The following is a 25,857-nucleotide window of genomic DNA, read 5'->3' as shown; positions in this document are numbered from 1 at the left end:
TGTGTGTCTTTAAATTGATGACGTGACCATTCACACTTAAATGAAGATGCAATTATTATTAAATTGCTTAGACCTGTTAAATCCTTTCAACTCTCCAGAGGTACAGACACGCTTTGCATCGGTACCTGCATTAGGAAGAAGAGAGAGGGGATTAGAGAGCAGAAATTAGCGGTGGGTTTTGATCTATCTTCAACAAAGCTGCTTGTCCTTATCACTCAGTGAAAACCTGCTTGCCGGAAATTCATCAACAATATGAGGTAGCATATATTTTAAATAGAACGGCTTTAGCCTTGGCACAATTTCAGCACAGAAAATTGCCTCTGTGTTTGGAAGGCAATGTTGTTTTTCAATGTTTTTGAAAATAAAGAGAAACTACAACCTCCTTAGTTAAGAAGACATTTTATTTATAAACACATTTTTGGCGTTATTTATTTATTTTTCTCATTTCTTTATTCAAGAAAATATAGGTACATCACATCCTTGAGGTACAATAACATTTTATACGCACACATCTGTTCATAGGGGTATATAGACAAAGTAAAAAAAACATTTTATTTGTATGTTGCACTTTGGTTTGGCTTATTTGTAGCTAATGGTTGAATTCATATTATATTGTTTCTGTATGTTGCACTTTTGTTTGAAGCTATTTTCTGTCAATTAATTTCACCATAAAGCAAAGCCCAAAAGAATCTTCCTGGGGGCAGAGTTACAGCTTGCATGCAATTCCTTATGTGTTTATTTGAACATTTAGTCTTGGTAAAGTCAACTTCGCCAAAGAATATACTACTATTAAATGGATCGATCACTGAAACCTCAGTTTCTGAACCTCTAAGAAGCTGCAGCACACTCATTGGCAAAGCATCAGAAACCACTGCATATTATTTTGGCCTAACCTGAGAGTAATTCATTATAATAAATAATTTATGATGTTAGTAACTGACCATCAGCATTTACAAGTTGTTGAACCAATACAATACCATTGTCAAGCCATGTTCCATAATATAGTGATTTTCTTCTATATTTAATATTCTTGTTATTGCAAATGTAGTAATTCCTTGGTGAACAATATGTTTGTAAATAAGTTTCCAGGTCAGCAGAGCTTGTTTATGAAAGTTTGCTAACTTTACAGGTAACAATTTAACAAATGTTTTACTCAATCTATTAAATGAAATACATATTCTGGGAAGGTATTCTAAATGTTGACATTTTTTAAAATCAAATTAGTTAACTATTTAACTTTGAAAGTATTATTTAGCGTTTCAAAATTGAGTACTTCTAGACCACCATATATCTTCACATAGGATATGTTTTCTTAAATAATGATATGTATTCCTCTAAATGAAATTAAATAAGATCTCCATTTTGTTGTATATTACAGAATGATTTTCTAATAAGGACACAGAACGATCTGGATATCCCCTCAGCTTTAGATAACAGTACTCGAATTAACCACATATTGTCCCTTTTTGTAAGTTGTTTAATTATAGGACTGAAGTTTAATTTCCTGCATAGTTTTTAATTTGTATCAATGGCAACGCCCAGATATGTAACTGTATTATTTACAGGAATACCATTCACTTCTGATAGGTCAAATTCCTTGAGTGGTAATGGAACAGATTTTTTCAAATTCATTCTCAAACCTGACACAGCAGAAAATGCCTCAATAAATCTAATTGCTTTGATCACCTCATGTCTATTTGATACAAATAATGCTGTATCATCTACCAGTTGAGATCATTTAAATTATTTCACTATATCTTGAAACTGACTTTTTAAAATATGTCTTATATGTTTTGTCTTATCCCATATCAAATATCAAATCTAGGTAATTTAAGTGTTACAGCGTTCAAAAACGGGTTCCTAAATCCAAAGCATTCAATGATTTTAAACATAAATTAGTGGTTTATTGTGTCAAATGCTTTATAAAAATCTAAAAATAGAATATAAATATTGTCAAACATAATATATTCATTGTAATCAATCATATCCCGTATTAATCGTATGTCATTGCTTATATTTCTTCCTGGCATAAATCTAGCTCATTTCTCACCAATAATATCATCTAATCCTAATTTTACCATTGGTGTTATTTAGCTGCTAAAAAAAGGCGGAGATGACCTCAATTTCCCAGAACACCTTGCGGCCGACAGAGGGAAGTGGTGTGGGGCGTGAACCAAATTTGCCCTTTCACCTTTACAAACAGTCCAATCAGAGCGCGGGTTATCCTGGAAGTAGTAAACCATATTTTGACAGACAGCGGGCTTCGATGAATAGGAGTACGGGAACTGCTACCTCAGACCAATCACAGCTGAGGTAGGCGGGACTCCTATCCAACAGGGCATCGGAGGAGGAGGTGTTCCTGGTAGCCATCTTGGATGTGCGGAGTGATTGTTTAGCGAGAAGATTTTTTTTTAATTTAGAAAAATAGCCTTTGTACTGAATCGTTGAAGATTTACCGGAGTGGGACGACTGAGGAAAGAAATCGTAACTCGGGAAAATCCAGGTAAATTGGTCTCAGAATCAAAGATGATGCATTTACATGCCTTCCCCCCCCCTCCTTTCTCTCTTTGCCTCTCTCCCCTTTCCAAATTGTGTCTCCAACATCAGAAAGCTGCAGCCGGTGGGAAGCTGCAGCTCGCCACAACACAGCATCAACTTGTGTGTTTGCTGTTAAAAAAGGAAAAGCCCAACTTCCTCTGCTGAGCCGCGGTGTGTAAACTTTAGTTTGATTTGAAGTGTATGTGCTCGGATGTTGGTGCCAACGCAGGCTGCTGGTGTCACTAATGATGCCCGCATTGTTTATAAACCTCCCGGGCTAACAAATGTTTGTCCCTCCGTCTGAAAACATGGCTTGGTTGTTCGGCTAGCTAGCCCCAAGACCAGTTTAGTTTTTAGATTTGACTATAAAATACTCGGACCGTAAAAGTGCCTTCAGCTGGTTTTAAACTAAACTGGCCAGTATGAACGTGTATTAGCAAGACGGCGGGGCCTGTGTCCAGATGTGTGCACCTGTGTGGAAAAGTAATGCTGAAGCTAATTTAGGCTTTAATTTAGTCTGTTATAGTCATATTAATCAAAGTAAAATGCAATTACAAAACTAAATCATGCAGGTGAACTCTGTGTAAGACTTTTAATTACCTAATATCTTAGTTTCAAACGCAAGTTTATTGTTCAATAATATAGTTTAACTCGCATAATGTGTCTTCAGGACCAATGTTTTTACCAGCAGACAAACCATTAGGACTGCAACTCACGATTATGTTCATTATCGATTAAACTGCCGATTATTTTCTAGATTAATCTTTTGATCTACAAAATGTCAAACAGTGAAAAATATCCATCCCAGTTTCTCACAGTCCAAGGTGAAATTCTTGTTTTGCCAGTCCAAAACCCAAACACAGTGTGATATGATATAGAACAGAGGAAAGTAGGAAATCTCCATATTTGAAAGGCTAAAAACAACCATTTCTGCATTCAAATTTCCTTTTTATGACATTATCAAATAATAAAATAGGTGCCGATTTATTTTTCTGTCGATCGATTAGTCGACTAATCGTTGCAGCTCTTCAAAATATAAATAATCAAGACTAAAGATACAACATATTAAGTGTATGCGTGCAATCAAAATCAGTTTTAGGCCCTGGTTTTAATAGGTTTTAAATGAAGGTTTTAATAAAATTCAGGCCTAATTGTTTTTCGGATCAAAAATGTAAAGTAAATAGTGTGATACGTTCCTTTATCATATATTGCAATGTTATTGATGTTATAGATACTTTTGATACCAGTATCAGATAGGGGTGGTTTATATGATTTATTTTTCCATATTTCTATATCTTTTAGCTTAATTTGATCGCAACAGTAGGTGACAGGAAGGGAAAGGAGTCTAGATGAAATGAAAACCAAAGTTTGCGTCCGGGCGAACTGGGGACGTTGCAATTACCTGGTCAGCATCTTAAATTCTCAGGACGCGTTGGTATGATCGGAATTCGTGCATAAGGTTGCCAATGTTACCGATGTTTCTTATCAACCAATCCCGTGGAAAGACCAAACACAATTTAACTTATCCCTCTAGACCAGGGATGTCAAACATTAGGCTCGGGGGCCAGAACCAGCCCTCCAAAGGGTCCAATTCGGCCCACTGGATGACTTTTTAAAGTGTGAAAATTGCAGAGAAGTGATTATTTTTGTTCAATAAAGTGCTCAGCTATTCCTGTTTGTACACTGGGGGTCGCACTTTCCTAATAGGAGTAGCAGGCCTTATGCTGTTCTAGATCCCACAAGCTTACGTACAGTCTACGTGACACAACACTGACACGCGGAGGCAACTGTTCACGCGGGAGCCGGCAGTGGAAAAAAAAAAGAAAGGTGTCGGGTTATCCAAAAAAAATTGACCAGTTCCTATTTCTTCACAGGGTTAAAATGGAAGCCAGTGTACCTGGTGTGTTCACAGCACCTTTCAGTGCTCGAGGAATATAATATTCGGTGCCACTATCAGACTCCTCTTGGTGAAACATAAGACTTGCACGGACAACTGAGAACCGAGAAGACATAATGAATTGTTGGCAGGTTTGAGTAAAACAAGTCTGTTTTTAGTTGAGAGATCAGCGAGCCAGTTCTTTGGTTTGGTAAATGGATTGTTCATTAATTATGAATGTTTTCAGAACGTACTTCTTTACACTAAAAGAAAGGGAAACATTTGTAATGGTCCGGACAACAAGATCATAACTGAAATATGACTATAGTGGCAGTTGTAGTCTTCTGTACACATTTGCTTGTTGTTTTAACCTCCATCAATCAAAATGAAGAGTCAAATTAAATTAAAGCTTATACTGGAATTCATTCAAGCATCCCCAATTGTACCCAGGACACATGTAAGAGAAGATACTTTTTAAAGTTATTAAGACTAAAATGGTTGAATTAAAGCTTAAAGAAGACACTGATTGAATGTGACGAGAGACTTAAGTTCCACTAATGCATTTATCAAGTAGTCAGGAAACCTGCAGACACTTAAGCTTTTATTCCTACTTGTCAAGTATTTAAGGAAGTCACATCATGCCATCAAAAGTGTGTCCATAAAAAGCACTGTCGTCATTTCCAATTTATTGTTTGATGATATATCTTGTGGTGAACTCGTCAAACGTAGATCGTGTTCACATATTTCCTGCAATCACACCGGAGTAAGATTGCAGAAGAGGATTTATTATTATTATCACCTCTATCATCAGGGATTCAGTGCGTTGCCCAAAGACCCTTCAGCAGGGCAGCAACTTGCTCATAAGAAAGAACATTTCTCCCTTTGTGTCTCCTCTTTCTCATCCTCGTTTGTCTTTGTAAACGTTTCTTCAGTGCATATTCTTTTATATTAAGATGATGACAAATAACGCTGGGAGTCGTGTTTAATAATGTAGACTGTCCCTGTTTAATTAAACCAATAAATACACTTTGTTTTTTTGTCGTTTCTGTTTTCTGCAGTAAAAGAAGGCATGAAGACATCATCCTAGTCATCAGTCATGGCCGATAAAAGGAAACTTCAAGGTGAGATTTCTGTCCCTTCAAACACCTCAATTGATGCAAATTAGGATTTGTTGGTTTATGAATGAGAGTCACAGTCATGATCAAATCAGTCGGTGTGTGTGTTCTATGTTCCTGCGATCGGAAAGTCCCCCAATGACATCCTAGTTAATAAACTCCCCCCCCATCTGTCACTTTAAGGTTAAAAAACAACATTTAAAAAAGTGTTATCCGCTCCAGTGTGATCTCACCTACTTCTGCTTTGTTATTGTGTGTTTTGTTACGTGACCTGAAGTGGAAAAAAATGTACTTTTAGTTTCACGCTGGTAGGTTGCAGGGCATGTAAAAAATTCACATGTGCTCACAAGTAACTTGTTTACTGAGTCGTGTAAACGGTCATCCTGCCAGGTAAGACGTGTTTGTTTCCAGAGGGAGACGCGAAGGAATCTTGTTTTTGATTCCTGCAGCTTCAGCTCAAACATGAGGGATTTACCTAAACTCATTGCCACTTATTAACCTTCTCAAATATGAACACATGAAGAGAAAATGTAAAAAAAAAAAATTACACTTGGATTTCCAGTGTGTCTGTCTGCATCTGTCCGGCTGCATCTACTTAAGAGCATTTTGGGGGGTATTTTCGGCAGCCAAATTGGATTATAGTCAATCCCTTAATTAAATACACCATAGTCATCTTAGAAGTGGACCGAAACTTGCTTTTCAGTGTGGGATAAGATGCCACAGGGGTTCACATGTTCTCATCTGCTAAATCGGCGAAGCTAAGGGAGAAAAAGCTCCAGTTTACACCAGTGCACCCTTAAAGGGACTACACCGTTTTGTTTTAGCCCTTTTAATACAAGCCACTGTGACCGTTTTGCCGCTCATGCTACTTTTGTCTTTTGTTCTAAGCTTTCAGTTGTTTCCAATAATCTAAAACTGTAAAGCCTGCATTTGAAAATGTTGCGTATTTGTTATTAGTTACGGTCGTTTTAGGCTGAACCTCATTGTATAAAGCTGCAGAGAAGCAGCCCATGCTAGATGGATTTAATATCAATATATTAGAATTTTTGTATTTGGTTACGTTTTTCCCCCCGCAATTAATCAATTGTTTGGTTTATAAAACAGTGAAACGTGGCCTTCGCAATTACCTAGAAGTAACCTCATCAGACATCTGTTACTGTCCGACCAGCAGTCCAGAACTAAACGATAGTCAGTTTATTATAATTTAAGACAAAGGTAGCAGCTCATTCCCACATTTAAAGAGCTGGAACCATCAAACATTTTGGAATTTTTACTGCAAATGACTCAAAGAAGTAGTCGATTTAAATTGTCTGTCGATGGACTAACTGATTATTCGAATAACTGTTGCAGCTTTAATCTCAATTTAACTGCAGCTCACAGAGAAATCAACACGCACGCCTCCAACACGTGGACATGTTGACAGCAGGCTGAATGGGATTTGGGCCAACGCGACAACAGAGAATCTAATGTTCTTTATTTTTATTCCATGAAGGTAGATTTAGTTATAGTCTTGATACTGTAGCGAGTTAGCGATGCTTTAATATCTCTAGCGTGTGTTAAGCCCAGTGGGAAGCACTGCTTTATTCTTTTTTCAGGATTGTGGTATCAACGTGAGTAACTTCATTTGTTCGGTCAACAGTCAAAATGAACAGTTTTTCTTTAGATTTTTACTGAACAATTGTCATACTATGATGTATATCAAAATTGCATTATTGAATGCTATTTGTATCTGTATTTCCCACCCCGACCCAAAGGTTTCTGGTAAATGTGACCTCTTTGTGCACAACGTGACATTGCGTCCGTGTGTGTTGGCAGACGTCTGTGAAAGTCTTCATGAAGCTGGCACACTTTCACAGACTTTCACAGACACCCGAGCATGTTAAGAGTCCTCTGCTGCTCGTCTTGTTCCCTTCTCACCGCTTTTATTTCAACCATTTAAACATTGTGACCCTTCGAGTGAAGCTGATGTCGCCTGATGTCAGGAACAGTTCACAGGACTCGGATGTTAATGCTCCCGCAGCGCGACACTCTGCAAAACAAGCTCCGCAACCCGACCCAGAGCTTCGTGTAAAGACCGAAGAACCTCGAGGCTCTGCTGGCCCACAGACATTTTACTTTTATGATATTTATTTTATGGCGTCTGTCATCGCAGGCAGAAATCAGGCTGCCAGCATCACTCATCCCTTCACGTGAGCTCCTGTGACTCCTACAACTGATCAAGCACCGACTAGGCTCTGTCAAATTGTAATGTATTATTACCGAGGAGGTAGACTTTCATCTAAAAATAACGCACCCGCAGCAGAATCTTAACATCAAGGCTGTTTTAAGGTCAAACGAGAGTTTGTTCACACAACTAAGTCTGCTCTCAACTCCTCCAGCTGCTGCACCCTTCCTCCATCCTAGCGACCGCACAATTGATCAAATAACGTTTAGAACAACATAAATATAATAGCCGCAGTATTGCGAGGCGACATCTATTGTTTTTATTGCGTTGGAAAGGTTGATCAGTGTCTTGAAACAGGAACTCATTTGGTCTTTGTAGTTGCATATCAGAAAAGAAATTGTTCATTTTATCCCCACAGTTTCTACCAAACCTTTCAATCTCCCCTCTTCATATCTTCATAATATAAATAGTTTTAGATGCACTAAAGCAAATTATCGGCAACGAGAGTTCTGACAGTTTTAAAAGATGGCAGCAACTATCAATACAAGTAAATATTCTAAAGTCAACGTAATTTGTAATTAAGCATTTGAATTGATAACTACAAATAAAAACACAAATGCAATAACATATAGTAAGCTTGAGTTAAGATAAATACAGGTGCAAAGTTTATTTTTGCTTATCTGACACCATTTACATTAAAGTTAGAGTTTCTGTAATATCTCTTGTGATGAATTGGTCGCGCTCTCACAAACTGAGTCCACATAACAAATGAACATTATGCTGCCTTCATGGTGCCGTCGGAAATATCAGAGTTATGAGCGCATAAATCTCGCGAGACCTAATTCTTAGTGATCATTGAGTTAAGGAGGTGTGATGTTTATACAATGACCTTGCTGTTATTATCCTCCATGTTTGCCTCATCTAATGTATGATGACGGAGCACGGCGACGTTTTCCATTTAAAGATAACATCCCATACGTGGGTCATGTTGGACGATGTATTGTCCCAGAAATAATGTCGATAAACTAATTATTATCAATTTAAGATCATTCTTTGCCTCTGATGTAGTGATAATATAATGCCATAATAATTTAAAATAACTTCTAATTCTTAAGAATATTCAGACATTGGAATGTGAAAGAAAAAGAAAATATCCCAAATAATTATAACGTAAATGCAAATAAAACCACACAAGTCAGCAAAAATACCAGAGGCATCTTCTATCGTTACACGTGTGTTTTTCCGTGTTCCCCGCTGCACGAAAGCCATAAGCTTTGTGGCATGTTGAAGATAAACCCTAGCCTTGATGTGGCCCCAGTCAGAAATATCAAACACTTAAATGAGCTTTCTCTGTTCAGATTTATTGCAAACAACTTCTGTGTCACATGACGAGTGTCAACATAGATCTGGGACATCCTCTGGTTTGTCCATTGGGGTAAAGATTTAACATTTTTCAACTTATGTGGCATTTCTATCAACGAGGGTAAAACACAGTCAAGAGCTCTCTGTATAATGCACGACAGTTCAACAACACCACAACCTGCGTCCTCCATAACCATCCTACGTTCGAGTCAACACTTCATCCAAACTGAACATTAAAACCTTCATGGAGGATTTACTGCAGGGCCGTTGCATTAGACTGTATTAGTGTGAGCTCGGTGTTCCTAATAAACCAGCAGCTGAGTGTGCACAGAGATATGTTTGTGTGTTACCTCTCGCTTACAAGCATGATGTACCTTTTTAAGATGTGCCCATTTCATGAGGATGTCAAACTCAATTTGTAAATGCTCTGCTGTTGTGTGGAGTGTATGTTGTTTTTGTATGCATTCTATCAAATGAGAGCAATCCAGAAGAAAGGTTAATCTAGATTACTTTACTTTGAACATGGAATACCTTACCAAACGTTTTTCCGTTTGTACGCCTCTGCGCCGCTGATACCCGTGTCCAGAGGCGTAATGATTTTTGCATTATCCGTCTCGTTCCTGTGAACACGATATCTCAGGAACGCCTTTTGGGAGTTCCTTCAAATTGGGCACAAACGTCCACTTTGACTGGAGGATGAACTGATAGAGTTTGATGGTTAACGGTCAAAGTCGATAAACTCACGAAATACATCTTTTGGCCATAACTCAAGAATTCGTATTCTAATTATGACAATTTCTCACAATGTCTAGTGATCCAAGTGACACTCTGTTACATCTGGGAGTGTTTCTATATTCACTCTCTAATCCCTTCTGCTGTTCTGCTCCTCTCTTCTCCTGCAGGTGAAATAGATCGATGTCTGAAAAAAGTAGCGGAGGGCGTGGAACAGTTTGAAGACATTTGGCAAAAGGTGAGGAAGGATCGATATTGGGACTCGACTATCCATTCATTGATTATTGTTTGGGTTGTAAGAGAATAGTCAAAATGCCCACCACTATTTCCCAGAGACCCTTTTTTTTGTCTGATCCACAGTCCATAATGTAAAAACTGAAATTACATTTAGAAGCGTTTAAAATAGAGAAAAGCCTGTAAAATGTAAGAAAATAGTGAAAAAGAAATAAAGACCAAGGACACCAGCAAACATCAACATTTGAGAAGCTGAATTTTGGAATACAAATGTCAGTGTTTTCAAGTTGACCAGTTTGTTTCGCTGCATTAGTTTCTTTTATTTCCTTCTCTGCCTCCCGAGTTTAATGCTTGTCGTTTGCTGGGACGAATAAATAATAATAATAATAATAATAATAAAGAGGAGGCAGAAAGTTGTCTGTTTCAGTTTCCAAGCATCCCAGTTGCTTCATTATGTCCTGTATTTATTCTGCTGCTGCGGTTGTATTTGGCAGAGTTGTATGCTGATCACTGCATGTCTATTGAAGAGGCTTGTTTTACCTCCACAAATGTTCTATTTGTATTACTTTTATTGTCTTAATAGCTTATTTTATAATCCATTTAGTCTCATGTTTCTCTTCTTTCTTTAATTTATTGTTTCCTTTGCTGCTGCGACAAACTTAATTTCCCCACAGAGTTCAATAGATTTGTCCTGAAATGAAGTGATTCATAGCACAAAGCTAAAACAAATGACAAATTAAAGAATGACCAAATACTTAATTGACAGGCTTGTAAAAGTTGTCACAGGCGGCATTATCACAATTTACAAAACGTATAATGTATAAACCGAGGGCAGACGCTGTATTGTTTTGGGACCAGCGCTTGTTTGACCCGCCTGTTTCTTTTCCTCCACAGCTTCACAATGCAGCAAACGCAAACCAGAAGGAAAAATATGAAGCAGACCTCAAAAAAGAGATTAAAAAGCTACAGGTAAATACAGAGAGATGGCGCACGCACATCTTTAAAAAAATACTTAAAGGAATACTTCACCCCTGTACTACATGATGCTTATCTTGAGTTCTTGGAAATGTTTGTTTTTTCTCGCATGCCTCCACGCTGAACGAAGAATGGAAAAAAGAGAATCTTGTAACAAAACAAAACAATTTCAAAACATCCGTTTACAAACTGTAATTCAAGTTTAATTTATCAAGTCGTTCGCTCACTACTTCCCAAACACCAGACTTTTCACTAAAACCTTACTCTTAAAACACTAAAAGAATTCATTGCAATTGATAAATATTGTTTTCGTGGGTGAAGAATTCCTTTAATTGAAGTGTGTGTGTGTGTGTGTGTGTGTGTGTGTGTGTGTGTGTGTGTGTGTGTGTGTGTGTGTGTGTGTGTGTGTGTGTGTGTGTGTGTGTGTGTGTGTGTGTGTGTGTGTGTGTGTGAGAGAGAGAGTATTAAATATCCTCACAGTCAGCCCAAGTGTTACCATGAGGACCAAACTCCAAGCCTGTTTGCTGCATGTAGACGGCAAGTTCACCGTCCATGACTGTTGAGGACGAGTCTCTGCACATATTCACTGATGTATCTGCATCTCTCTCTCTCTCTCTCCCCCTCCCCCGCTCTGTTTCTCTCCCTCTTCTACTTCTTCTGGTCCCCCAGCGTCTTCGAGACCAGATCAAGACGTGGGTTGCATCCAACGAGATAAAAGACAAAAGGCAGCTAGTAGAGAACCGCAAACTCATAGAAACGGTGAGTAGGACACTGTTGTGTTCATTATAACTCTCCCTCCAGGACCCGTGTTGACCCCGGAGGATTGTGTGTGTGTGTTCAGAACTATGGAAAGTCTAAAAAATGTATTTGACAAACTCCAGGTCTTATAAATGATGATGATGAATGTATGGCACTTCCATTAACTTGACCAGTCAGGTTATAGATTTGGTTACCAGTTTACCAAAATATGTTGGCCAATAACACTGAAAGTTATTTTTGAGTTTCAAAGTTCAGTCTTGACCTTGAACACAGTGAACATAATGCTCCCAGTATAAAGGTTATTGCAGTTTGTGCAATGTTTGTATTTGCATTAGGGCCTCGCGTCTATAGACAGATATGAAATGTATGAATGCAGAATCTGTGTGATCAGAAGCGTTCTGGTTTCTGGTTTGGAGTAGTCGTAGTAGTGGGCTTTGGTTAAACGCAGGTTAACAGTCCAACAAGAGGCAGAACGCATCGGTCGAAATGCACCCATCGTCTAATGACGACTTAGCTTTTTATTGTTTAATTTATTTGCATTCGTGTGCAGATAAATGTGTTTAAAGATGAGACGTCTCGAGTTCCAAATGGACTGTAAACAACAAGAGGAAGCAAACAATAGAACAGACATTTTATTTCATTTTTGACCATGTGCAAAGAAGGAGAAACACATTTAATACCTAGATTCATGAATAATACTGTTTGTCAGCAGATATTGTTAGTAACTCTCGGAGAATCGTTTCTGAATTCACCTCATGGCATTTAAAACGGGACAAGACAAATAAGGAAGACGGAGACGCAGGCTTAAAAAAACAACAGATACACAGTTATGATATAATTCTCAATATAACTTTGTGTTTTCAGTTTGTTGTGAGGAATTCAGCTCATCGTTTATCAACTCTGTAGAGTTTAAAGGCCATTAAACGAGGAAATGACCGCAATCAACTTGCATTCAATTAGTCAAAAGTGAAAAGTCTTCACAGCCTAAAAATATATAAACATCCGTATAAACTTTTCAAACCACTCGTACAATATCCCCCATTTACCAGTAAGCTCTAAATGATCGTATGTCCCCCATATGTTTATATGCAGCTTCCAAGTCAGGCTATTGTCCTTCCTCTACAACTAAAACCCAGAGCGCATGCATGAATCTGGCATATTGTGTGATTAAAATGGGACTGTGCTGTAAATTGTGCCGTATATCAGACGTAATGAAATGAGGTCGGTGTTTGAATGACTGCTGGTTTTGATCCAGAGCTTTTCTTTCCTTTTTTTTATTTTTTTTTATCATCTAAGCCCGAACAATGAAATGGCGATAACGGACTGAAGGTGTTGCCAAACTAATTTCTCACATTACCCCTTTAAATAAAGAACGGCACCCAGGAGATGCTCATCGCGGCGCTCTTCTCGGAGAGCTGGTAAACATGGTAGCTGGTGCGATATTGAACACCTGTTCTTTAGTGCAGCTCGTCAGGCAGCAGAGCCACATGAAGTGAATGTGAGCCACCTGCCCGCACAACGAGGGACGCAGCGACTCGCCAGCTCCTCTCAACTTGATGAGTTGGTTTTCATCCCAAAGCTGCTCTTCAAGACTTCCTGTGGTTTTGTTGGTCGACCTGAAATGATATGTCCTGCAGGAAGCAGCTGGGGTTTGCTAGAAGCCACTCGTCTTGACCAAAACATTTAATTTGTTATTACAGTTTAAATCGTCGTCCTCGGAAACTGTTTTTCTCAACCTGATTTTTCTATGTTTTTGTGTTTAAATGACTTATGGGGACAAATCTAGTTTTAATTTGTTCTAGTATTGAGCGAGAGCGCTGCAGTGTAATCCTATAATTCTGCTCCGTCAATGTCGATCCACTAGAAGTGCTTGATTTTGCCACCGACAGGCTCAGGTTTGTATTATGTGGCCTCATCCACAGCTAAACGTATCCGCCTTCCGTACTCTAGCACAACACACTCTTCCCAGCACTCCTCCCTACATCTGTCACTCACGTTTCCACTGTTGTCTTCCGGCAACAAGTCACCTCTCCAAAGATCTCAGAACGAGACTTCTCCTTGAGCGAGACTTGGTTTGACACAATAACAAAAGGGGACGTTGTATTTCTCTGTAGGGAGCTTTCCATAGTGTAGTCAGACAGTTATAACGACACTCTGAGTCTGTCGGTGGCAGAAACGAGCTCTTTGAGTGGACGTACATTGACTGTGCGGATTTGCCCGATGGGATTAGATTTCATCCCGTTTCGCAGCTGCACCGCTCTCGCTCAATACTGGATTCATTTCAAATATGGTTGTCCCCATTAGTGACTTAGACACAAAAACATGGGGATATAGGGGCCAGGTCTGAAAATACGCAAGTTACCCTTTAAGTCCTCGGACTTCTGTATACGGGTTGGGTGTTTTGGTTCTCTACAGGAGAGGCTGTAACAAGCTTCAGTAACAGACGAGTATATATATACTTGTCCTATTTCTGGTCTGCTGACTAGGCTCTAATGGCTCCTCTAGTGCCAGACTCCCATTAATTATTGCTTAGTTCCTCTTTTTTAAAGCTCCACCATTAAGACTATTAAGAAGAACAGACACATTAAAAAACAAAAACGTTATTTCCTATCTTTTCTGGGCTGTAGTGTCTAGTGTCAGAAGATACGTGACGAGTTTCTTCTGCTGGTAGAATATAAAAGCTTGTTTCTATTATAATGCAATCCACTTGTCTCAACAAGTACAGCGTTTTAAAACATGATTTGTTTGTCTTTTTGTCGCCGTGTGTATCTGCCTGCAGCAAATGGAGCGGTTCAAAATTGTGGAGAGAGAAACCAAGACGAAAGCGTACTCAAAAGAAGGGCTGGGTCTGGCCCAGAAGGTGGACCCGGCCCAGAAAGAGAAGGAGGAGGTCGGCACGTGGCTAACGGTGAGTGGTGTTGTACCTAAACGCAAGTCAACTTGGAAATAAAAAATATGACTTTACTCATAACAGACTTTACTGCTTGGGGAGTGTTAAAATAAACAAAACCTTGAACTGAAAGTGAAATTAAAGTGAAACCAAAACCAAAATTAAAGCAAAAACACTCAACTTCTCAGCTGTGTGTTGTCTTCACATAGTTTGCTTATATTTAGACCGCGGTTATATATGGAGACAAATCATATTGTGATGGGAGAGTGATTTACGTTTTATTATTTTAGAGTGTAATTATTCCCTTTTGTTTTTTTCTGACATGTCATAGAACAAACATTGAATCGATAAACCTCAAAAAACTAATTGGATAATAATAATATGGAAATAATAATCAATTACATTCTTAGTTAAATGCGAGTGAATTTAACATGAATATGAGCATTTATTCTGTAAAATGATCTTTTTAAGTTCATTCGGACAGTTTGATATCAAATTAATTGCACAAAAACATGTTTTAATTTTACTGGTAGCTACGGCTGCAACAGTTTTCATTATAGGTTAATGTGTCGATTATCTTTCTCTATTAATCGATGAAACCTTTCAGATATGATAAGAGAGGCTTTATTGTTCATCTGTATACAGATGTAAGGGCCATATATGTTAATGGTAAATCAAATATAAACTGTTGAATCGTCTAATTGTTTAAGATCCTCGTCACACCTTTAACTCTTTCTTCCTCTCCTCCAGAATACTATAGACACGTTGAACATGCAGGTGGACCAGTTTGAGAGCGAAGTGGAGTCTCTTTCAGTCCAGACGAGGAAAAAGAAAGGAGACAAAGAGGTCGGTCTATTCTTATCCTCTGATCCCTTTATTATATGTCCTCCTTCCTGGTTCTTTTTCTCCGTTTATAGCGGACACAGATGTGGTCGGTCATTCGGCCCTGAGCCTCTCTACCTCCCTCTCTGGTGGAGAGGTCACATAGTGTGTCCGTCTTTCACCTTTGCTCTCACTCACACACTTTCTCTTTAAAGTCCTCTCCAGGGGCCTCGTTTATTGGAACACCTCTTTGGCTTTATCATTGACGACGGGGCATTTCAAAGACCACGAGCACAAACTGCATTCATACCTCCTCCCCGCAATGATGGAGAGATTTTTATGTCTCGTAAAAGATTTGCCGCCGATCCTTTTTGGCATCAAATCACTTTCTCTCTAATTGATTTGTATTCAAAATGTACGCAAAGGACTTTTCCATGAATGAGACCCTGAAGGGTTTATTTTTGTTGCGTTTCAAACACTTTTAATTAATCTCCAGAGTCACCTGCTGCACTCGTTTGTAGTTTCCTGAGGCGACAATATTAAAAATCCTGTCGTCACCTTTTCTGGTGTTTTTTTTTTTTTTTTTTTTAAATCTTGCACCCGTCAACCAGAAGTCCTGTTTTAGATTGAAACGTTAAGGAAGATGAACACGAACATATTTGAGTGCAGGGGTGAAATGAAAAGGTTTCTGGCGAGCTGTACTGCACATCCAAATGTTAACCCCACCACCTTATTTGAATGTCTGAAATGAATCCCCCCCCCCCCCCCCCCTTTGCGAAGAATACAGTTGTGCAGGTCCACAGCTGTCAGCTCAGATGCGACATGATGATGACCATTGTGTTTCTATTATTGTATAGGGAATCTAGAAGGAGTGAATGAGGAGTGATGTCAGCCTATTTATCATTGCTTTTATGTTTTCTAAGGTTGATGAGTAGTTTCCCTTTCTGAATATCTGATTTGGTAAATACAGCAATGAGAAAAAGATGAAGCGACATTTCCATTAAATATAAATCGAATCCATTCCCTAAAAACGATTAAATTTGAATAAAATAATGTTTATTTCAATTAGTTTTAAAGGCTTTTGACTAGACGTTTTCCACATGAACATTATTTATAAATGAGGAAGTCTGAGCAGTTACTGGACTCCTGCTGCCTCAGAGCTGTTTTAACTCATATGCCTTTTCTGATGTGTTTACTTTTAAACACTTGTGTCAGTAAATGAACAACCTATTGCCTCAGTCTGGATGAAAAATATTGTAACTGAGATCAAAAGTCCAAAACCAGCGAAAAATAAATCTCTTTGTTTGTTTTAGTTTAAAGTCACAGGTGTGACCCAGATCCTAATAAAACCCTTGTTTGCCATTTTAGACTGCATAAGACATTTAATTCAGTTTCATACATTCCTCATTACTTAAAGGGTTAGTTGGGATGGTTTGAAGGGGGGTTGTATGAAGTCGGCACACCCCCAGTTTGGAGTTACAGAACTGAAGTAAAGTAAACTGTTGCGGGCGGGGGCAGCAACAAGATGAAAAAAGGTCCACAAAAAATGTTTCAGTGTAATCTATATTTAGAATATTTTACTTTGTCGTGAGGAAACCCTAAGCCCCTCTCTTTAAAGCCACCAGACTCCATTGACAAAAACAGTCATTTTAGCTTTCAGAACACGGGAGTTGCAGGTCTGTTGCTGCCTCGTTCGGTTAGTTAGTGTTCTGCAAGGTAAAACATTTGTTTTGTCAATGGAGTCTGGTGGCTTTGAAGAGAGCATAGATGGATATACCGGCTTCAGTTCCCTGTAGGAAAGGGCTTAGGCAAGGTGAAGCGGTGAAATAATGCACATATTGCGTTCAGTTAAACTGATATTACATTTTTTACCTTTTTGCCACTCCCGCCATCCACAGCAGTGCATTTCTTTGCTTCCGTGCCGTAGCTCCTGTCTGTTCTCCAAACTGCGGCGTGTCGACTGTCATCTACTGAAGAGATCAGCGCCTCTCACCACCCCACTTCAAAACATCCGATCTGTCCATTTAATGTTGGACCCACTGTGACATTAAGAGTTTAAATGTAGCCTTTTAGAGTCTGCATGTGTGCACTCAGCACAGAAGAGTCCCCATGTTCCTGACATGTTGGTGCAGCATTAATATATATTATAATAAAACACATGAATATGTTCCACTCTGCTGCCTCCACTAACGCAGCCGAACAACATGCATCTAAAGTGGTTCTGCCTGCATGTGTGAACAGCCGCAGTGTTTCTATAATCGCATCAGTTCAGCCAGTGACCCACAGCGCTCCACGTGTTTCTGTATTTCTTAAGGTTTAGTCAGAAAGAAACACCCAGATATGTTTGTAGTGTCCGAATACCTCCTGGAACACGTTTGAAATCTCAAATATAGAAACGAGCCAAAACACAATACAGAAAACGGCCAAATGTATGAAATTTGAAGTGCTAAAAGGTTTCAGGGGGACATGTGTGATCTAACTGTGGAGGAGAGGGAGAAATTAATATTTAAATCAGAAGTTGTGCTCTGTCTGTTATATGATGCATAAAGTTACAAAGTGCTCATGTAGCTACTGCACGTGTTTCATAACTTCTGTATGTTTAACTTTACAGATGTAAAATGCTCTTTTTCTCCTTCATTTTGTAAACGGCTTTACTTTTTAAATGTGTTTTCCTTGCTGTTTCAATGAATAACTGAGTGTAATGTTTGTCTTTTGTACTGGAATAAGGAAGTATATATCCCCAGCATGTTAAATATGACCATTTTTATACCAAATAGTACCGTTAAAAGTGTTTGTACTTTTCTTTTCTTATTATCTGCAAAGGCTAACGTATAGACCAATTAATACATTAAAGCTCTTCGATGAGAGCAGCTCTTTAATCCAGCATGGTCCACTCTCTTAACCGAGACATTTGTGTAGCTTCAGCAGCTCGTTAGACGTGCTTGGTATCAATTTAATAACTAACTCCAGAATTGTCTCCCCGCCCTCCTCTCCCCCTGTTTCCTCCCAACCTTGCACCACGATTGTTGTGATAAACAGGATCGGATTGAGGAGCTGAAGAAGTTCATTGAAAGACATCGTCACCACATCCGGATGCTGGAGACCATACTGAGGATGCTGGACAACGACTCGGTGCAGGTGGACGCCGTCAGGAAGATCAAGGTTCGCTCATGTCTTTATAAAACAAAGTATTCAAATACTTCTTCTGAACTCTGAGTACAGTTTATGTGATGTCTGCCTTCTGGTTCCTGATTGCGACCTCATTTCCCGTCTCTTTCATGTGTTCTGTCTTTATAAAGGATGATGTGGAGTATTATGTGGACTCGTCGCAGGATCCGGACTTTGAGGAGAACGAGTTTCTGTACGACGACCTGGACCTGGAAGAACTCAGTGAGTAGAGAGAGAGTGAGAGAGAGAGAGAGAGAGAGAGCTAGCTAGCTAGCTAGCTAGCTAGCTAGCTGGAGTTTATTCTGTACCGAAGGTCTTTTTTTAATTTTAATTTTATAAACACTGGACTCAACTCACTTTTGGTACCATGTACTTTGACCCCCTCAGTGTAGGCAGGAAGATCAGCTGTTCGCCGTAGCACCTGAAACTGCCGGGACAATAAAATATGATCGTTATTTACGAGTCTCTTTGCAGTGTTTTAACGTCACCTTCTAGTATCGCTTCAGTTCGCTTGGAACCTCGACTGAGACGGTTCTAAAAAAGGTACCAACAACAACCTTTCCTAATGGAAAACCAAAAATGAGCGAGACAAGTCTAATAGACCCGTACCATGCAGAGGAAACAGAAAAAGACTTGTGTAGTTGAAGGTCAAGAGGTTCGGTCATTGTTGGCAAGTCCAGCTTCCTAGAGACGAAGCACTCGCTGCTGATCAGCAGACTGTTTCATCCCATCAGGGTTCATGTCACAGATACCTGGTCTGGATAGTTTGACCCTAAATCAAGTGCTCCTCCGGTAAATAAGAGCATCTTTACCTGTAGAAACAAGCTGCATTGGTTATTTTGTGTTATTTTGATTGTTAGTCTTCTTAACTAAAGAACAAAACAAAAGAGAAAACTCTCTAAACTAAGAGTTATAAATCTGATCATGCTGAAGCTGTGTCCCATCACTGAACTGTCCTGTGTCTCTGCTCACCTGCAGCTCAGACGCTGGTCGCCACCTCCCCGCCCGGACAATTGGAGGACGAGATCTTCCAGCACTCCAGCAGCACGCCCACCTCCACCACCTCATCTTCACCCATCCCCCCCTCGCCTGCCACTTGCACTACAGTAAGAAAAATAAAACTGAACCCAAAAGCTAGGTTCACCTTGCCAGCAGCAAGTACATTAACACATGTGCACTCTTGTGTTGGGGTGTAAAACATAAAAAAGGTTACATTTGGACTTTTGATGAAATTACAATAACAGGAAACACTTGCTTTGTAATGTGGTGTTTGAAAAGTGCTTGTATTTTGAATGCCGTGCTTAAAAACTGTGTAAAATGTAGTTTGTAGGAAACCAAGAAACCTACTTATAAAACAGGAGACACATTTTGTAACCTTTTTTTAAATGTGTCACCCTTGTGTAGATAACATAATTGTGGTTTGTTATAACACAATGACATGTAATTCAATGTCATTAAGAAGTGCAATAATCAGTATACTGGATGTACCACAGCTGTAAAAGTGTGGAGCTGTGTCCTGAAATGCTTGAAAAGAGCTTGAAGGTGTAGAAACCGAGAATAGATTAAATCCCTCTGTGGACCTCACTGGTTGCTCATCAGGCTGAAATGTGTACTGTGGCATTCAGAAGTTTCCAAATATCTTTTCATTGTTGACTGAAAAGTAAGAATTCTTTTAAACGGTTGTAAATTAAGACGAGACACGACAGGAAAATGATGTGTTTTTGTCATGCACTGGTCAGTTTTGAGAGTTTCAGACTAGTGGAAAGAAAACTGCCTCGTTGCATACTTAAACATAACTTTTCAGAAAACTTGTAATACAAAATATAATTGTCTTAATGCTAGTAATCAACTGGGGAAGTTTCAAATGTGTTTACCCTGTTCACCTGTAGTGTCTTGTAATGTCATTTTACAAAACGTATCTTTAGAGTCCGTAAAGATGTAACATTTGTAATATGTGAAAATCAAACCTATTGCAGCTTTTTACTTTGAGTCGAGTCAGGTCAACATCTGAAATCTAAACGTAAGATAATTGCCTTTGTATGTGCTAATGTAGTGCCATGCCATCTGCTCTTATTGTTCTGCTCTGTCATTATATCATCTGTTCTTCCTCTCCGCCCACACGCAGCACGCAGTGAGAGCGCTTATTACACTTCCGATGTGTCTGAATAGAAGGCGTGGTATTGTTAAATGCTGCTGACATGAAGTTGGCATGAAAAGGAATGTAAAGGACGGGATGTAAGCCGCAATGAGTTCAGAGGGTCTCGTTTAACTTTGAGTTCTCCAAGGACGGTGTCACCGAGCGCTTGGTCTCGAGTCCTTAAGATGAGCTGTGAATCAACTTGAATTTGGCTTCGACCATTAACCGTGTGTTTTCCTGTGACCTAATGTTGTTCTTCATTTGCGTTTTTCAGGAGAACTCAGAAGATGACAAGAAGAGGGGACGTTCAACAGACAGTGAGGTGAGTCAGGTGAGTCTGAAGACACGGAGTTGAGTGTTTCTACATCATGTCTGCTTCTCCCAGAAAGCTGCAGGAAATCATGAACCTAATTAGACGAATCTGATAATCGTTTTATTGGGTCAGTTATGACTCACTGGTTCAAGCTTCTAATTTGAGATTGTTTCTCTCAGTTTTATATTAATATAAATGGAATATTTTGGGTCGTTGGGACGAAATAAGTGATTTCAGGTCGTCTTCCTTTTTGTTTTCTGAACTTTTGGATAATAGCAACTCTGTATAAAAGTATAAAAGACCATGAGCTGGTGAAACGTGTTACTGTAACGTTACTGTATCTTTATGTTTCCTGTAGAAAAACAATAAATGATTACGTAACGACATGACCAACACTTCCAACAAGACAAACATGTAAATGTGTTCTTACTTTTCTTTTCCAGTCACCAGTGAAGAATGGAAACCCCTCTTCCTCATTATCCTCTTCCTCCTCCTCCTCCTCTTCCTCCTCCTCCTCCTCCTGCTCTTCTTCTTCCTCCGTCTCGGGACTGACCCCATCCTCACTTGTTTCTATGGTGGCCATCACGGGGGGAGGACTTGGCGGCACTGGGGGCAACAGTCATCACGGCAGCTTGGGGGGTCTCCTCTCCAACACGTCAGCTGGCAGCTACAGCAACGCCACCCAGCAGCAGCCGCACCCGTTGGCACAGCAACAGCAGGCCAAAAGCTTAGTGAGCTCCACCCCTTCAGCTCCTATCTCCATCCCCATGACCTCCATCAACAGCCACCTGGTCTCCTCTGCCTCTTCTCCCCCAAACGCCATCACACAGGGGCTCTTCACTTCAAACTCCCAGTCCCAGTGTCTGTCGGGGCCCACCCAGTCCTCCAACAGCCTCGGCCTCAGCCTGGGCCTCTCGCTGGGGAAAGGCGGCATGTCCATCCCCACCAGCTCGATGTCCGGGAGCCTTGGCCTGTCAGGGATGCCGGCATCCCTGAGCACCATGGCGAGCCTCCTGTCCGGCTCCACCCCGGCACCCTACGCTCAGGCAGCCTCCTCAGGTGCAATCGGCTCCGGCCTGCCAGGCTCTCTGGGCGGCATCGGCATCAACCCCACGACGACCAACAGCGCAGTAGGCTCCATCGGAAGTGGAAGCATCACAGTCGGCGGGCCTACGTCCTCAACTGGAGGTCTGCTGGGCCCAGCGCCGGGGTTGAGCAGCATCGGCTCTGGGATTCTTGGTTTGGGTTCCAGTCAGTCGGGGATGCAGGGCTCCTCCCTGATGTCGCTGAGCCCAGTTGGAGGATTAGCGCCGGGTAGCGGAGTCGGAGTCATCGGGAGCAACGGAGGCAGCTCAGGATCAGCAGTGAGCGGAGTGGTGGGAGGAAACCTGTCGCTCTCCGTCAGGCCGCCGAGCCAGCAGAAGCAGAATGGTAGCACTAGTGAGTATCTGAGGCTATATCCACACTAATACGTTTTCATTTTTAACGAACACGATCTCTGAGAACACGAGCGTTTTTGCAACGTTTCAGAAATACTTTCTGTCCTAAAAATTGAAAATCCCAATAAATCGCCTTTCTTACAGTATCGCAATGAATCCGAATATATATATATATATATATATATATATATATATATATATATATATATATATATATATATATATATATATATATATATATATATATATATATATATATATATATATATATATATATATATATATATATATATTGAATAGTAAACCCTGTATCATGATACGTAGACACAGCCCTACTACAAGTGCGTATCACCATCCACGTACACTGTGCAAAGCGCATGCCGGTGTAAACAGGAAACGGATTGTTTACAATGCAGTTGGTTGCGTAGTTGCAGAAAATACTACACCAGACTTGAGAATTGGCACAAACCGTTGTAGAAAATATAACTGAACAGCAGCTGCTAGCATAGGCAACGAGTTCAGCAACAAATGTTATTCGCCTTCCATGTTGAACCGCTGGTAGCCTAGGCTGATGTTGTTTGTTTTCTTCCGGAAAAGGGTCACGTAATAGGGTTTGTTTTCAAAACTCTGTTTCCGCTCGTCCAGACTAAAACACAATCCGAGAGTTTTCAAGCTAAAACAGGGTCCGCAGCATTTTCAAAACTCAAAACGCAGGAGAAGTGTGGACGCTAGGCGAAAACGCACGAAAGGTTATGCGTTTTAAAACAAAAGCGTATTATTGTGGATGTAGTCTGAGTGAAAGCAACCAGTGAGCGGAAGATCAATGCTCAATGCTCTTGCATATTGTTTAACATTAATTTAGGCCGTGTTTCTTGTTTTAACGTTGCAGGTTACAGCGCTGTGTTAGCAGACAGCACAACAGACTCCGCCCTCACCAGTGTCAGCCAGTCACTAAGCAGCCAACCCTCGTGTTTGACCTCCACAGCCAATCAGCCGTGAGTATGATGGAGCAGGTTACCAGATGTGGAGGGTTATGGAAACCATGATTAAAATATGCTGTTCATACAAAGTTTTGAGAGTTTGAAAAATGCTAAAATTTTAAACGTTTTCAAGGTTAGGAAAATGCTTGAATTTGAATATACTCAAAATAATCTGCTGTTTCATCGACACGATCACTCGTGTAAACCAACAATCTTTTAATATTTAAAATCATCATTTGTTTGGTGTCTCACACGCAGCGGACTAAAACACTAAATGTGAAAGTAAAAGAACTGAATGAGTTGCCATGAGCACTAAACTTTTCTAATGTAAACATTCTTGCCGGGATTAATCTGATCATTTTGTTTGTTTAAGTCTTCTTGCAGACGGGGAATCTGTTTCATAGCTGGAGACGTCCTCTGTTGATCCCGTACTCTGGGAATTGGCGAGCATTGAATAATCACGACCAAAACATACAATCAAAGTTAATATGAAAAGCTGGTCAAATGAATACAAGTGTCAATACACATTGATTGCTTTGGCTATACATTAATTATGTAAACAATTCCATGGATACTAAACATTTAGAGGTGATAAAGAATCTTTGCTTTGAAAGTGTTTGAATTTGACTCTCAAAACGCTGCATGAACTATATGTAGCGAACATCCCAAATCCCTTAAGCATCGAACAACCAAACACACATTTCCTGTTCAAGTTTACCTTTCCCCCCTATTTGGGTCTCTTTATATTGCCCCCTTTTTCATCCTTTCTCTCCTTCTCTCCCCAGTAAGGACACTGGTCCCAGTTTACTGGGCTCCATTTGTTTGTCGTCCAGCTCCCCGTCGCAGGCCTTTTACAGCGAAGCCAAAACGGTGAGCAGCGGCAGCCTGCTGAACGGTCCACTGTCCTACTCACAGTCCTCAGACAGCATCAAGGTGAGCACACACACACACACACACACACACACACACACACATTTTACACCTAAAGATTTACAACATTGTCATCGTGGTGAACAGGTTTTTATATTAGTGATTGGAGATTTTGTCGGCACGATGAGGTGTTTGCAAGTTCTTTATAAAGATTAATTATCCTAAATCTCAACAGAGTTAATTTGCATGCAACTGTTTTTGCCTCCTATAATAAATTAATTCTGCTAAAAGTAAAAATCCAAGTGGGAATTGTTATTGTTATTATGGTCTCATTGTGACTGTTAATATATTTTTAGTTCAGGCAAAATCTACGTCAAAAGAAGCAGCATTGCCCCGATTTAAACTAAGCAAACAGAACATCATGTCTCTGCAGCTTCTGTCACCTCGACGTCTCAGGAAACCTCTCGGATCACCTGTACAACTCATTACAGGCAGTTAAAGTGCAATGAAATATGTAGCACCATCACATCAATGTACTTCTAACAAAGTTCATCAGAACTCAGTTACCATCTTCTTCTGAATTTAGTTTATAAATTAGTGTCTGAAGGTTTATATGGTGGAAAGTATCAGACCTGCTCCCGAGGGTGTTATAGAATTAATTTACTTTTTACAATCACCCATGACTGTGACTTGTGGCACCTTTTTTTTTTTTTTTTTATATACACACACACACACACACACACACACACACACACACACACACACACACACACAGAGGTATGTTCATCACGGTTAATCAAAGCAAACCGGATGCACAGTTTGATGTTTATTTCATTATAGGTTGTTCTATGGAGAATGAGTTGCCAAAAGGAATACCAGCATCTTAAGAAAATGTATCTATAATGCACAATATTGAAAGAGTCTGAAGCCACAAACAGGGAAGTCAGAGATCCTTAAAAAAGTCTTAAAAGGCTTTATTTAAAAACTTAATTTAAGGCCTTAATTGCTATTAAAACTTAAATCCTAAAAGTCCTAAATATGCTAAGACATGGGAAGCAGTTCTGGAAGCAGTTCTGGACATCAGAAAATATTCTTCGATTTCATTCCAAGTGGTATTAAAGAAAGTCTTGAAGCAAACTGTTCTTGCCGGAGGAACACTGGAAAGGACCCAAACGGGCCGACACACAGTTGGTCGCATAATGTTGTCCAAAATATCACCGTTTGGTTTTTCTTTCATACAGTGTCGTTAATATTGCGTCAAAAGCAAAACATTATCACTGGTGCGAGTTTGTGCAGGTACGATGACTGTGCTCACACGGTCCTGGAGAATCTGTTTTCCCATGAGTCTCCTTGTCTGTCCTCATCAGCCCCAGGAGACTCTGAGCAGCCTGAAGTCCATGGCCGAGCGAGCAGCACTCAGCTCAGGGATGGAGGGAGACGTGCCCTCCCTGCACCTCACGCCAGGTAACGCACACTCCAACAC

The 25,857-nt window shown here is 40.0% G+C and overlaps 1 protein-coding gene across 5 annotated transcripts in view; it reads left to right on the top strand.

The window, feature by feature from the left end:
* The first annotated feature begins 2,319 nt into the window (after positions 1-2,319).
* The window catches only part of cnot3b (CCR4-NOT transcription complex, subunit 3b), a 27,886-nt gene continuing 4,348 nt past the window's right edge, over positions 2,320-25,857 (top strand). For 2 of the 5 annotated variants that reach the window (XM_029443805.1, XM_029443801.1), the window contains exons 1-15: positions 2,320-2,503; positions 5,473-5,535; positions 9,958-10,025; positions 10,916-10,990; positions 11,666-11,755; positions 14,535-14,663; positions 15,396-15,491; positions 18,507-18,629; positions 18,767-18,857; positions 19,614-19,741; positions 21,047-21,103; positions 21,529-22,525; positions 23,414-23,519; positions 24,290-24,437; positions 25,742-25,838. In XM_029443805.1, coding sequence (XP_029299665.1) covers positions 5,511-5,535; positions 9,958-10,025; positions 10,916-10,990; positions 11,666-11,755; positions 14,535-14,663; positions 15,396-15,491; positions 18,507-18,629; positions 18,767-18,857; positions 19,614-19,741; positions 21,047-21,103; positions 21,529-22,525; positions 23,414-23,519; positions 24,290-24,437; positions 25,742-25,838 — 2,230 coding nt within the window. In that variant the 5' untranslated portion in view covers positions 2,320-2,503; positions 5,473-5,510. Of the gene's footprint in view, positions 2,504-2,607; positions 2,710-5,472; positions 5,536-9,957; positions 10,026-10,915; positions 10,991-11,665; positions 11,756-14,534; positions 14,664-15,395; positions 15,492-18,506; positions 18,630-18,766; positions 18,858-19,613; positions 19,742-21,046; positions 21,104-21,528; positions 22,526-23,413; positions 23,520-24,289; positions 24,438-25,741; positions 25,839-25,857 lie in introns of all 5 variants that reach the window. The other 3 variants (XM_029443802.1, XM_029443804.1, XM_029443803.1) reach the window with 3 other exon arrangements.

The sequence above is a fragment of the Cottoperca gobio genome, chromosome 11 (genome assembly GCF_900634415.1).
Source record: "Cottoperca gobio chromosome 11, fCotGob3.1, whole genome shotgun sequence".
NCBI classification, from domain to species: Eukaryota; Metazoa; Chordata; class Actinopteri; order Perciformes; family Bovichtidae; genus Cottoperca; species Cottoperca gobio.
This window is presented reverse-complemented; position numbering and strand designations above follow the sequence as displayed.